Here is a 15,541-nt window from a genome sequence, read left to right as displayed (position 1 = left end):
AAACGCACCTGGATGCAATCCTGTGCAATGTGCTCTAGGTGACCCTGCTTGAGCAGGGGGGTTGGACTAGATGATCTCCAGAGGTCCCTTCCAACCTCAGCGATTCTGTAAAAACTAAATTTTCCTGGCAAAACTGTTGTCAAACAGTTGAGTTTCCATGAGTTCTAGAAACTTGCAACTGAGAATGTATTTGACATAAAGCTGCCATTCATTTAACATGCTGATAGAGCTGAGATAAAATAATAAAGGGCATTTAATGAGATTATGAATATCGCAAAATATTGTAGCTCTCCTCAAGCATTTGATTATCTGAAAGCTTAATTATCTGTGTTTTTTAGTTTAAATTAAAGAAAAAGCTGTAACTCAAATTTATCAGCAGTTTAGTGATAAGACTGTTCAATTCAGGTTATTTAAAGCACAGTGGTAATTACGATGTAGTGTTATATATCACTGGGTCTGGTGCATATGTATTTTCATTACAGTAAGAATTGGCTGTTCAGTTTCCAAAAGACACACAAAACAGCAAAAAGTGCTTTACACTGGTTTGTGGATAGGAAGTAAAATCAGTGGACAGTCTTAGTGTGGTCAACACACAGTATTTTAGAAGAATTTCAAGCTTTTGACTTCAACACCAAGGTGAAGGATGAGATTGACTACTGACATTGAAGTAGAAGTGAATAGCAGTCGGCAAGTTTTATTTATAATGCTGTGTGTGTGTGTGTGTGTGTCCCATGTGAATATATTCCCGCCAATATATTTCTAATATGTGAACATAATTTCTATCATTCTGTGCCTTTGGTTCTTCTTGGACCAGAAGTGGATGAAGCTGAGTAAAGAGGAAAGTAACCTGATTTGTATCGCTCTTTTCAAAGCACGCAGTATTCTAGTGGGTCTTACAATATTGATTAATGCAAGGCTAACATCCATCCAGGTTCTTGATCTACCATTCTCCACCCAGAAGTTTTCCTAGTGAGGGCTGGCACATGCCCTATGGATCCACACTTGACCTAGTAGTAGAAACAGTATATGAAAGGTGTCCATTTCTCTTCATATATGTTAGATCAGCCCCATTTGCTATTGGTTCTAATTTTGAAGTCATTCAGTCAGTCAAAAGTCATAGCCATTTTTTGATAAGCAAGAAAATTATAGAGATGTCAACAGCTCTGCCTTCGCACTGTGTATTGTATCATGGTTTATAACCATGGCATATATTCCAATGTTAGTCATGATCTTTTCTTTATGCTTTGATAACAGACTGTGTTTGAGAAGCTGATTGCAGATTTCTTAGCAACATCACTGTCCTGACAAAGGAGAATTAGGCTAGCCAAGTAGGTGACACCCAGCATTCTTCTGCATTCTCCAACATCTCCAGAACAGATAACTTCTTTGGAGTATATTCGCAGTAGTACCACTTCCCAGCCTGAGACTGACTCAAAACTAAACCAGAGTCTTTCACAGAACAGGACATCATGGGCTACCTGTCACTGTCAAGTTCTTGCTTCTGTCTTTGGATAATTCTCTTCAGCTAGTTGGTTTCTGTCTTATCTCAGAGGGTGAGGTAAACCTTAGTCACTTTTGTGCTCTTGAGACTGAATCCACACATATGCCCATTGCAGTTTGATACCTCTCTGAAGCAGTGAAGCTGTAGTTTCAGTTTATAGCAGTTAAATTAACAGCTTTTTCCTGCATCTGGGATTTTATTGGTGATTCAGACATGTCAAATTTTAGACTCCTCAAGCCTCAGCTCAGCTAATGGCCAAGTCAGCCTGTAGATTGACATAGCTCCAAATGAAGCTTCCCATCTTCTGACTGTAATTAAAATCAGACTTCGTCTGTGTATCCTAGAGAAGTCTTTCATATTGTACACTCTCCTCCCAGCTCTCTGAGAAACTCTCCTTTGGGTCTGCACAAAAATGGCTGACCATCCCCATTGCTCCCACCCAACCAAATAATACATGCCAAATAGTGTCCTTAGGCACACCCATGAGCCAGCAAGGGGCAACACATGAAAACAGAGATTTTAATCCCCCCTGTGCTCCCTAATTTTGGCCCAGTGGGACAGCATTTCCCAAGTGTGAAGTTCACAGTAATTGAACTTGAGTAAGGAGCTCAGGAAGTTCACAAGTATGAAAAGGCTGCGTCAGTAGGAAGGTATCCAGAGATCAGCACGGAGGCCTTAGAACTTTTCAGAGTTCATTCTTTTTTCTCTAGTTAAAATTATGGAGGCTTATGTTACCATTAAAAATTCAGCAGTTACCAATGCTTACTACACCACGATTTGCCTATACTTGTTGCATGCAACAGTTATAGCCTCAAGTATTGTAGGTTAGTAATTACTGGCCCAATTCTGGTTTATTAATACAAAATTCTGTATATGCATTGCAGCTATGTTTCCTGCTCCTATCTAGAAAATTAACAATAGCTACTTTTATAAAGCAAGTGTGACTTATTTGTTCTTCGATCCTTCAGTAGAGCTCCCATAGGAACTTTATCTTTAATCAGTGTTCTTACTCCAGTATTTTTACAGTTAATAGGAGGCCAGAAAGAACAGTGTAGTGATAGTTCCTTGTTGCAGGTTAGGGGTACAAAGAAGTCATGAAGGACAAATGTTTATGAAACTCCTTAGCCAAATATGGGTTGGAGCAGGATTGCATTCCAGAATGCTTCCCAGCACTTCCGTTCTGTTTCAAATCACTAACCATCTCATAAACCAAAATAATATTTGATGTGGAAATTATGGAGACAAAATCAATAGTGTTCTGCGTTGACATTTCGTATATTTGTTGTTTGCCTATCAGACTGGTATGTCAGAAATGAGAACCAGTTAAATACTCAGCTGACATTCTCACTACCCTCCTGGTAATCGTAGTGGTATCCACTACTATGAGCAGCAAATTTATTTGTTCACCTGCTGTTTCTGTTGTCAGCTACCATTGACTTACTGGAACTGGTACAAATACTTAATTCCTATGAAGTGCCTGTGTGTGTATTTATGTAGGGAGCAACATATATGTAGAAAGTGACTTATGTTACTCTACTATTATTTATATAATGACTTATGAAACCCCTAGAATAGAGCCTGATCTTTATCAGGATCCACCTATATTCTCTATGTGCTCCTGTACTAAAATGTATACTTGGTATTCTGTAGTCCCTCCAGATGTCTTCTTTTCCCACTACCATGAATTCCTTATTATTCTGGTAGTAGTCTTGTTCCAGTCTTGGAGGGTTTTTTTCTTTTTCTTTTTCTTTTTTTTTTTTTAACAGTTGTACTAGATCTAAAGAGTGCTTTGTCTCTTTGGACTGCTTTATGCAGGCCTAAGCCTACTTCAGTCTTTTTTATTATTCTAACTTATGTAAATGGTTTGCAATCCAATCTCCTGGAACATAGTAGGTGGCTTTTCCTCCTATTCTTCTGGTTCTTTGGATGAGCCTGTACTATCTAAGTCTCCTGCTCCTTTCTCCAAAACCCAAAAAGTCTTTGTCCACTGCCAAACGTAAATGATATTCAGCAAAGGTATTGATAAAACTTTCTTAGATTTGTAGAACAGGTGCATAAAAGACCCCTACCAAAGCCTCAGCTGCTGCACATCATAGGGCTAATAGCTCTTTTCTTCTTCTTCTTCTTCTTCTTCTTCTTCTGCTACACTGTTGATGGGAATCTAACCTACTGTAACCTCTAACCAGAAGAACATTCAAAGACTGGGGAATGGCACCTTTTCCAGATATTCCCCATGATGAACCTACACAGATAAAATTGCCTCATATCAGAATTTAGCAAAGCACAATAAAAGAGATGAAACCTGGGGATTATCTTCAGACACATCAGGGAAATGTTTACTGAAATACTAAAATATGTTTAAAATGTTGCTCTGCAGATGCATTATTCATTGTTTATATGTAATACTTTTCATCAGTTTCAGATCTCTGTCTGATGCATCTATTGGATCCTGACTCTGACTAAAGAAAATAGAAATTGCATTTTTCAGTGCTTTGGCAATAAGCATGAAGAATATTTTCTGTGCACTGAATCTGGCAATGGGTATTTCTTTGCAGTCAGTGATTCATCATTTGTAAAATATAAAATCTAATTGTGTTTCTTTTTATTGGTGATATGGGATTAGACCAGAAGAAATACCTTGAATATATAGTATCTCTGTGTTTCTTCACAGCGGAGACTGGTTAAAATTCTAATCTGACATGGAACTGCTAGTGCCCAATTATCTAAAGGTTGTGTAATAGACTAAACTCTTGCTGGCATGGTTCATTTTTCATTATGTTAATGATTCCATGAGCTCGGTGGAGTTACTCCTGCTCTACATCAATGCAAAATATATAGCAGTCACAGATCCAGAAACATTTGCATGATTACACATATGCACACACAGCCATGCTTTTTGATTCTTTGTTTCTGGATTTGTCTTTTAGGATTTCTTATCTTTTCTCAGGTTTCTCAAACTTTTTTGTTCTCATTCTATAGTTTAATAATAAGTTAATAGTCCTGTAAGATAAAAAAATAGGATGAATGGAAATAATCGCATTAGTAGTTAAGCACTTACTTTTTAAACAAATTTTCCAGTACTGGCAGCCAATGAATTCCTCCTAACGTACATAAAACTACAGGAGACAGCTATTACTGCAACAGCTTCTGTGGTTTCTGTATTATGTATATGGTAGATTCTGGCCAGTGGCTTTATATTGCCTAGCATTTCTAATTTCACATTTGTTAGCCATGAGACAGCTTTGTTCCCCAGAATTTACCTTTTCACTGTTATGAAGAGGAAGATCTAATCCCTCCCGTAACTTGACATCTGCTCTTCTGTAGCAGAACTAAAAGGTTCTGACATTTCTAAAGAAAAAGTAGAAGTGCACATAATGATCTAGTAAGACACCTGTAAAATAAACCTCAAATATTTTAACAAGACCCCCCAAAACCCTGCCAACAGACTTAACTTTCCACTTGATCAAAATATCTGATTGGATAATCCCACACATGGAATTCAGACTTTACAGATAGTGACCGAAAAAAAAAAAATCACATCAGTGCTTCATTTTAAATTTGTGAATAGTTCTGTGAAATTCTGCTTTTGAAGTATTTGCTTGATTTTTTTTTTTCCTGGCCTGAGCAAGAGTACTCAGTATCTGGAAGAACCCAGCTGTTAGTTGCAAGTAGAAGGTGCCCATGCTTTTTGCCAGTTTCATATGTTGCAGATTAGCTGATTCTGAATTTAATAAACCATTAAAAAGGGAAGTTTGGTTTATGGTTAATATAATATGGTAGTTTTTATTACAACATGCAAACCTCATTAACCACAATGATTTTAGATATTGCTGCTCCATAGAAGTAAAGTATCTGAAACCATCATCCTTTGAACTCTTAAAGAACACAGCATACTAGTAAGTAGAATGGGAAGAACCAGTCACTACAGTGCTTTAACTTCAAGAACTGAGCATAAAGAGTAGTTTGAAAGAACAAAAAATAATATATTTATAAAAGAATTCCAATACTGTAAATATTTTTCTCAACTTAAGGCACTGCTATACATCTCTTCATCAAGAATGATATTTTTCCATGTATTTTTCATTAGATGAGTAATGACATAATTTATCCTTTATCAAAATATTTTTGATAACTGCAGCAGGACCAAGGGATGGAAATAGATTGAAAACATTTTTTCTCTCCTGACTCTTATCTAGTCCTTTGTTGAAAGTAGTCCCAACAAAAAAGATTAGGTTTTTTCTCAAGGTCAGTTATAAATTATATATAGTGTAAAAGCTTTCACTCTAAGAATTTTATTTGAAAAGAAATAATTCCTACCCAGTAGATTTTCTAATTAAATTCCTTTTTTTATACTTGGTAAGGCATTCAATAACTAATCAAGATTATATCTTCATGTTTTGCTGCTTAGAAAGGAGGGTGATAATTTCTTTAAATTTCTCATTATCCCAGTACTGTCATGTACAAATAATACAGCAGGTGTCTATGGCTAATTTATGCCAATGACTAGCATTACCAGTCAAGAAGGCTGGTATAATGGCATAACCAATTTATTTCTCTCTAGGTAGATAGAAACAGTTGGATTCAAATTCTTAAGAGCCTTTGTTCATGAACATCTGTGTTCGTCTGTACTTAGCAGATGATACTGGCTGTTGAAAATAAAATAGAAATTAAGGCTTCCCATACTGTCATTGACAATTTTTTTGGACCTCTCCATAATAATTACTTGGGATAGAAAGTGTTCTGTCTTCTTATTAAAAGGTTTTTTATGTATCAGGGAAAAAATACCAGGATAAGATCTTTATCTGGCAAACAAAATGCATTGTTTTCATTATTTTCAACCAGCATCATCCTCATTATTAATCATATCAAGCTATATTTGAAAAATACTGTTATATAGTAAGACTTATTTGTCCTGTTTAATTGCATGGCCAAGTTCATGTAAACCTATTTATTTTACCATATGAATATATTTTACTTTTTCTATAGATGGGAATGACATACTGATACCAATATACTAGGGCGGTATAATGCTTCTCACTTTGTGGTGTGTTTTTGAAAGGCATATATAGATTAGCAAATATTGCACAAAGAGATGGCAGAGGTGTTCAGTGTATTTCCTCAAAGAATGTAGTTGGTCAAAATGAAAAATAAATTTAGAACTCCTGGCATTCTTGGCTCATAGTACTGTATTGGGAACCACAAAATTATATTATCTTTTTATGACAGATGCATAATACTCCTAATAAAACTTCTACAATACCCTATTGTCAATAGCCTTGGAAATTGAACATTTTTTTCTTCTTTTTTTTTTTGATGCTGTAAACATAGTCAGCCTTCATTTTCCTGTTAATACTGTGTGAGGTGATGGGCTAACCAGGAACTGAGTAGCTATCAAGATTTTGTCTGCCCATATCTGGCATTGGCCAGAAGTGCTGAGGATAAGAGTTTTAGTTGATTCTGAAATAAAGGTAGATGAATCTTGCACCTTTTTCCTTTCCATGTTACCTCCCTGACTCTGAGCTACCTCCTGCCTCCTAAAAGAAGGAGGGAATGAATGTACTATATCAATCCTATGAAAGGAAAATTTTCAAGAAAAAAAATCTGCTAAAGTGTTACATTTCAAAAATTAATGCAAAGTAAATTTCATTGTATATATCTGTATTTTGATATACAACACATTGCCTCAGCATTGTCACCCCCCCCCCCCAAAAGCATCAATGTTTATCTCTGATTTTTATTTCATCCCAAAGGAACAGCAAAAACGAACCACTCACAGTGATTTCTGAAAGTTATTATAGAAATGGAATATTGTCAGCTCAGCTGCCAGTTCCTTGTTCTCTGTCAAGTCTGTGTGACTGATACAAAGTCTGCAGAATATTGTTCAGATACATTCCAAGAAAATAAATATTATAGAAACACACGCAAAGATATGAATAACACTGAAGTAGTGAAGTTTGTAGAGCTACACTGAGTGTCTTACTGAAAAAGGTAGTGTGATATACAAGATAGCAGCCCTCTAATTGTAAAGGTTAGCCCTACAAGGTTTCATGGCAAATTTATAGTACGGGAGGCAAGTAGCATTGAATGTACATACACTTCAATGACAAAATGGGAATGCAGATGCTTCCTAGTTATTAAAACAAAATTGGTTGGTTTCTTTGTTTACTCTCACAGTGCCTATTTCCTGGAAGCAAATGGTACTGTACTAATTCGCAGCTCTGCAAGTCTGTGAAAAATATCACCCTTAAGCTGTATTAATAAATAGCCACTCACACAGACTTTGACAACTACAAAAAATGTGTATCATAGTATCCGCATGAACCTTCCCATATATTGGTCAGAAATGATTTCCAGTTACGCTGTTGCTCTGTGGCAGTGGTTGATGAATACTTACTTATTAATAGTGTACTGTGGTTTTAGATCAGTACATACATATGGTCTAAGGAATGTGCAGTACAATCAACATATGGCTAAATTCTAGCACAGATTGGAAAAATTTCCTCTAGACAGCCACAATAGCCAACTGAAGATTTTATGCTGTGTATCATGACCTTTGTTATTATTAAGTAGATTTAGTAAAGTAATACTGGTGATTATGCTAGTGTTAGTGTTGTAAACTTGTCAGTTTTATAGTTTTATGAAAATGTCTGTTAATCACTTTCAAAATAGAAAGACCTTAATATATATTCTGTGCACACCTGACTGAGAAATGTGAAAAGACATTAGTAAAAATTCTCAAAGAAAATTCATGCCCCTCAACGATCTCTACATATGAGATATTGGTTGTGAAGAAGGACTGACTCTTGGCTTTTTTTCTTCCTTAGACTGGTGTTTGCGAAACTAAAGCTCTTAATGATAGCCATAGAATACAAGTCGGAAAAGCGAGAAAGCAGGTATGTCCATAACTACAAATTTTGAAGTTTTGGAATGCACTGTCACAAATTTGCCTGTTAGTTCTTCAGAATGAACGTAGCTATTATACTTCTGAAGCATTTCAGACTATAATTAGTATGCGTCACATTACATGAGTTTACATAGTGTTGAAAGGCTTTWATATCTGTCATACTCTTCCTCCCAAAATTAATTTAAAACAGAATATTTAGTAGAAGGTGGGGGATAGTGTTACATGTGTCCCACCTCCAGAAGTGCAATTCATTACTTTAAATGAAAACTGACCTAAGTCAGTATAGGATAGTCTATCTGCTCTAGTTCAGCAATTCAAGTAATTTTACTGAAAACGTGGAAAATAGGTGTGATACTACAACCCATTATGGCTACGTGTATTTCTCAAAATAATAATTTCATGTAAATGAATTTGGAAGAACCACTTTACATGAGGTATAGGAGAAAAAGAAATATAGGATAAATGTAATAGATATGTGTTCTGACAATACTTGTGTATGTGAATAGTGAGATGAAACTGGAAAAGATTTATTTACCCTTGAAATTAAGATGTGGCTGATTTCTTTCTTCATCCAAAAAGAAGAAAAAATTTCATGATTGCAGTTCACAAACAGGAAAAGAACTGTTTCTTGGTTTTGTTTTCATACACAAGTTTGTTAGAATCCTTCTGTGAGTTAAACTGGAGTCAAGACTCTAACAATTTGTTCATCAGTGCATTTACACGATGTTCATTTCCATATAACAAAAATGCTGTAAATGTTCTCTGCAATTATGTCAGCAACATGTGGAGGGACATGTAATAAAAATCTGGTAGTACCGACTATTACATTTTTCTCAGTTAAAAATTACATTCTGAAGTGCTATAGTAAAACTGGAACCATATATGTTAGGTCATCTTATTAATGGCAACTAATTGCCTAAACCTATTGAGGACTAGTTCTCAAAGGAGAACCAAGTCAGTCATGTAAGCCTATGCCACTGTTCCTGAGATTTTCAAGGCATATTTTAATGTTTATTCCTATATGTGTTCATTTTTATTTATTAAAAATATCTATAAAACCTATGAGGGGCATTCGACACAAAAAATCTAATATTACAACTGTTTATGAGAGTATTTCCCTGCTTTGTACTTTGTTTTACATGATTCTTTGTTATATGATAAGTAATATGTGAAGTGGTGTATGTGATGCTGGATGTTCTTTTTGCCCACACTATGCTGATTAAGAAATCCTTTTTTTTTGAAATACCAGATTTTTATAGTGTTTTCAGCTCCCATGGGCTCATCTGAAAATAATTACTCTTCCATTGAATGACCTCATTCTGCATTAGCTGATGTAAAGCAAGCAAGTAATTGTTCTTTTATCTCTGAACATTTTAATCTAGGAAAAAAAATGCAATAGAAATAGGAGTGGTACTATTTACCAGATTTTGTATTTACAATGTTTATAAATATTTGGTTTTTATTGGTTCCCCTTAAGAATTATTATCCAACTTTAAGCTGTCATTACTTTGCTTGTCATTTAGTTGCATAAGTGCTAATATTACAGTCTTTTGCAGTAGTAACAGATAATTCATGGCTTCCGTATCATTCTTTGCATTAACTTCAGTGGGATTTGGTTTGAGTTCTTAATCACAAAATGATGCAGAGGATACCCCAAAAAATAGCACAATGTGATAGAATTATTTTCCTTATCTAAAGCCACACAGGTAACTGTTCACAATGAATTAATTTGGTAGAACAAAAGAGCCTAAAAATTGCAGGAAACAATACTAATGAAGGGATGCTAGCAGTCGGAGATTTTGTGAACATATATATAACAAGAGAGTATATAAGATAGATATTCACATCTTCTTATAACCCAGGTCCACACCAATATCTGCTGGTTTTAGTAACCAGTGGTAATTTATGGTCACTGTTTGGTGAATCATAGGGCTGCTTTGTCTGCATTTTGCTAGAATGCTCATGGTAACTATTTTGTAATGACATGCTGCATGTCTTTACTGTTCTACTTGTCCCTGTGCTCTTCAACCCAAAGTACATATTTGTGGTTTGCTGAGCTGGAGCCTTTTAGTCTAATCAAAAAGGTAATGGAACAAAACTCCTGTTTCTCACATTTTAGGCATACTTGAGTTTCCCTGCATCTTGCTTAAATTAAAAGAATGGGGATCAAGGTAAAATAGAATAATATGGCTTACAAGTGCAGCTGTCATTGAATATGATAAATTTATCGTTCACCAATTATTTTTGTCGATGCTGACTCTGACAAGATTTTATCCTACTTCATATCTTCAGTTCTTCATTGGTAATATTCATAAATGTGTAGGGAAAGCTAGTTATGATGCCCTTTTATCTTTCACTCTTTATGAGTAGAGTGACCAACAGTAGAAATGTACTGATTTATTTTATGATTACGGTTTGTTTTCACATTTTGTAGAACTATTGAGAGGTTTTATCTAGTTTACAATTTATAGCGACAATGATAACTGTAAATAGATATTCAGAATACTATCTAGATGGCACCCTTGTTTTAAGAACTAGCCTTTCCCAATATAGCAGAGGCAGGTCCAGGACCAGTATTTTCAGAACCAGAGAAAATTTTAGAAACATTCTTTCTGCATGAGTGATGAGAAGATCTTACTTCTGCCACTTTGAGTTCTGTCACTGTTTATAATATAATATCTATATAAGTAAATTAGATCAGATTAAAAATCTGATCGTTTACTTACTTAAGGGAGTTTCCTTTGAAGATTAGTTTCATCTGCTTTCATCACTTTGCACTCAGAGCTAAAGCAACCACAAAGTGAATTCAGAAGTGTGTGCAGCTCTCAAAAGTGCAATGTGAGGGGGTTCTAGATCTTTAATCCCCTTTCTAAATCTTCTCCTCAATATTAAGAATAAATCTAAGCACCAGTTTAAGTCAATGGCAAAATTTTCATTGACTTCGTTAATGTCTCCGTTACAGAAAGACATAAATACTCATTTACCTAGGCACTTACTTTTTCAGGCAATCTCCTAAATTTTAGCTTTCTAAAGCTTTCTAATTTGCAGTCAAGTTGTGTTAACTCTACCACGGGGAATTTGAGAACAATAGCAATTATAAATCATCAGAACTCTATTAAATTCAACATTACTATACCAGTTAGCAGTAACTGAGCTTTCTGCTCATGGTGATTTTTGTTTTCACTCTTTTCATGAATCCTAATAACACTACTCAAAGCACTAAGCACAACCTGATAATAAGTTTGAACAGTATTAGATTGTTAATGCATAAGCATTTTATGATTTTGCAAGATTGCTGAAAAGCAGAATTTAAAAGTACTTTTAAATAAGAGTTTTGCAAGCCCAAATATAGGTAGTAACTCATATACATGATATATATAAAATCGTTTTCAAATAATAGATAAAATATCTTCAGTATGCTTTAAATCTATGATCTTTTTATGCAACCATTTCTCATCAAGATACCTTAAAATTAATTAAAATAGCTATCATTAGATTTATTTACATTTATATGTATTTTTAATCATATTTAAATTACAATTCAATTGTCATAGAAACTTCTGAGTGTACAAAATGTGACTAAATTTAGTGGGTTTCTGCCCAGCTACTAAGGTCTGCACTCAAACAGTTCCAGGTCACAATATGAATTGGCCATTTTTTCATCTCTAATTAGCATCTGTGAATATTATAATCATTGTTACTGAGAGGAGGAAGCACTTCTAAGTAAATTTCTGTGTCACTGATGCAAGCCAAATACATTAGCTTAAAAAATACTCTTAGTTTATTTGTAGGAAGGTTTCCTTACTTCTGCAGAAAAAAATGCTTTAGTATAAAGCAGTATGGAGAGCATCAACCTGACAGTGCCCTAGCAGAGCTTACTGAAAAGACAGCAAACAATACCAATTGAAAATGCAGACATTCAAAACCCACATCTGAATTCCCTTCAGAGATTTTTGCCTTCCTTTTTCCCTTTATCTCTTTTTTTTTTTCCCACACAAGTAAGCAAGAAGGAAAGCCTAATCAGGATTCTTCCCTCCTGCACCCTGTGTTTACTCCTCTTGTTAAATTTTCTCTTTGTCTATCCATTTATTTGTTCTCATTCTCAGCAGAAAAACCTTTGAGCCTTGGAGACTTTTAAATAAAGGGGTTTCTTTTGCTTTTGCTTTGGTGTCAGTTGATTTCTTATCAAAGTGTTTGATTTGCAATTTTTTTCTTGTCGTTTGCAGAAGCCGAAAGCGGTATGCCCTCTTCGTTACCTTTCCTTCCAACCTCAATCCTACCTCCACTCCTTCTAACTTCAGGACTAATTCCTTGCCAAGAACACAGGAAGATAACACCTTTGTCTATCTTTCTCTGTATATCTGTACATATATATATATATATTCATGTGTCTATGTGTGTATATATATATATATATATGTATATTTATATATGAGCCCCCAATCTCAAAAAGGAGAGAGAATAGCATTTTGTCTCTCCGTTGGTTCTTGTGACTCATGCACTAACTTCTTTGCAGGAAATAAAAAATAAAACAGGATAAGTTTTAGGACTTTTTTTCCCATATAGCTCTATTGGTGTATCAGATGATTACATTTGAGAAGCAGACTTTACTGTTAACATATCCCTTCCTCTTTTTGTTCATTTGTATTGTATCGTGACGATGTATATTTCGTCTTTACTGGCCCTTGTGCTGCCATATTGTCTCCATATTCACACCTTCATTGATATCCTTCTTCCCCAAGAGTCTTTCTTCAAAACACGTCTTACAGTACAGTAGCTCATATTCTCTTGTAACCTCACTTTCCATTAACAACAATCAAATGCCTGATTCTTTGCATTGCTGATCCTGTTTTGAGCCCAATTATTCATAATACTGTACATATTAAAGCTATCGTACCGTTCCAGTGAAAGTGCCATGGATAGTTTGTACTATGTGTTACATTCATTTTAATGACATTTATTAAGCTTATTTATGAAGATGTTACTCAATGTGTTTGCTTCTCAGTTTTGTTTTTTTCTTTGGGATGGCATGTTTTGCATTTTCTTTTGCTACACCATGCTCTGAGCCCCTCTCTAGTTTACATTCCATTTTGCTACTATTGGTTTGAATGAAATAAATAAGGCACACTCTTCCATGTCCTCTCATCTCACCTCCTCACCTCCTTCCCCTCCTTTTTTTTCTAACTGCTTATTCCAGTCTCTCTCACTGTGGTGCTCTTCGGAGACCTGTTTCATTGTCCAGACATTCCAATTTCCTTTTTCACTGTACTCCCCAAACTTACTTTCCATGTCTGTTCTGTTGCGTGTGTTCTGTGTGTTATATTTATTTCATTTTTAGTCTTACTCTCCTGTAGTTTTTGGATAGATGTGTGAAAAGAGAGGTGGCTTCCTGTCAGTTTGGCATTATTAATATGATCCAACTGCAGAGAAGTTACTGCAACACTTAGCATCTTCAAGGATCTGCAGTTGTTGCACCTCTACTTCGCTTCTTGCTTTTAAGTATATATTATCTTGTGGTGAAGGCATGTTAATGCTGGCATGACAAGCGATATGAAGAAGTGTTGTACAAAGTGAAGTTGCTTGCTCCCAGAATAAAATATATTGTGCTGCTCCATTGTATTGATAATCAATCACTTCTTGAACTGAAAGGAGTAATTTAATTGTTTCAAAGTGTATTGAATTCACCATCACTGTTGAACTAGTTTGGATTATGCCCCAATAAAAGACCTTACATACACCCTGTAGACTATGACTTAGTAGTTGCTATTGTAAAGGACTTAATTCCTGGGAGCAACCTTTTATATGCTTGTAGTAATTGAGCTTTAATATACTGTAGCATGTAATGTGCATTGTCTCTTTTGCCTTGTATTCTTTTTAGTGTCTTACTGGATTTTTCTGTGTAGAGCAATATGGAATCTGAGTTAATGTCAGTGGTAGAGCCCAGAAGAAAGAAGCAATACATATGAGTTACAAGTGTGCAGCTGGTATGCACACAATTCCCACTATGGGATTTGTGCACTTACCCTCACACTCCACTTCAAAACATACCCTGAGAAAATATGTTGTCTCAAATTAATTATGTAATTCTAATTCTGTAGTTTTTTGAATGACATGGCACATTTGAAGAAGCCATTATACTAATGATGGTGCATTTCATCTGGGCATAGCATGAACCAGTCAAGAATAATAGCTGTGTTTAACAATGTAGTAGCTGTAGTCAGTAATACCAGGCTTGTTTTAGATAATGTGTTAATAGTATTTCGCTAATATTATATTTTCCTGATTAATATGATATTGTTAATATTTCAGTTCCATGGGGAATGGTACAGTACATCTACTGCAAGGTTTAAAACAGAGTTGTCACAGCTTTTGTCATTTGTTTAGTCAAAATTTTGCCATTTGTGTTTCATTTAATTCAACAACAACTAATCTTATTTTTTTTTAGACAAGGATGATGGCAGTTAGAAGGGTAGCTATAAATCTGAAAGACAAGTTTCCTTGATGAAGGGATGAACTTTTCAAAACTGTTCATCAATGGGGGACATTTCTTTGGTGATTATGACTTAGATTTTGGTCACTGATGTTGGGATTCACCTCACCTAGCTTTGTCAATCTAAACATTAGATCTCTAATCTCCTCTACATAACCTATCCAGACTTCCATGATTGCAAGGAAAGATGGAGTTCAGAAAGTGGCCTCCATTCCGAGACAGATGAGATGAATCCCACCGTTAGTGCTGTCTAAAGCGCAATCCTGAAAGTAAGAACAAACAAGAGTAGTACGTATCAGAGGCTGCTGTCAAGGAAAATTCTTAAGAGAACTCTGCCAGTGTATGTCTCTACTGATTGACCTCATCTACACATCTTCCAGGCTTCAGCCTTCATGCAGTGCTGCTAAAATTTATTTGCCCTTGTCTACTTTTTATGCTGTACTTGCTGGGCATCTGCACGTGCCTTTGTCAGCTTAGTTTTAAGACTTGTACTGCACCTCACACATCTTAATATAATCCCTCATTTTTTCTCAGAAAAGACTGACAAATGCAAATCTAAGAGGCATCTACTGTGTGCATTCAATGCCTAGATTAAGAGTTCAAAGTTAGGTTCATTTATGACTTCAGCAGTACTGGAAACATGGTC

At 35.3% G+C, this 15,541-nt stretch overlaps 1 protein-coding gene across 18 annotated transcripts in view; it reads left to right on the top strand.

Moving 5' to 3' along the window:
• KCNMA1 (potassium calcium-activated channel subfamily M alpha 1) overlaps nucleotides 1–15,541 on the top strand; it is a 545,549-nt gene that overhangs the window by 417,580 nt on the left and 112,428 nt on the right. For 12 of the 18 annotated variants that reach the window (XM_026056020.1, XM_026056027.1, XM_026056021.1 and 9 more), the window contains exon 16: nucleotides 8,326–8,394. In XM_026056020.1, coding sequence (XP_025911805.1) covers nucleotides 8,326–8,394 — 69 coding nt within the window. Of the gene's footprint in view, nucleotides 1–8,325; nucleotides 8,395–12,631; nucleotides 12,644–15,541 lie in introns of all 18 variants that reach the window. The other 6 variants (XM_026056024.1, XM_026056016.1, XM_026056015.1 and 3 more) reach the window with 1 other exon arrangement.

Source organism: Apteryx rowi, unplaced genomic scaffold (genome assembly GCF_003343035.1).
Source record: "Apteryx rowi isolate R43461 unplaced genomic scaffold, aptRow1 scaffold_129, whole genome shotgun sequence".
In the NCBI taxonomy this organism is placed as follows: Eukaryota; Metazoa; Chordata; class Aves; order Apterygiformes; family Apterygidae; genus Apteryx; species Apteryx rowi.
This window is presented reverse-complemented; position numbering and strand designations above follow the sequence as displayed.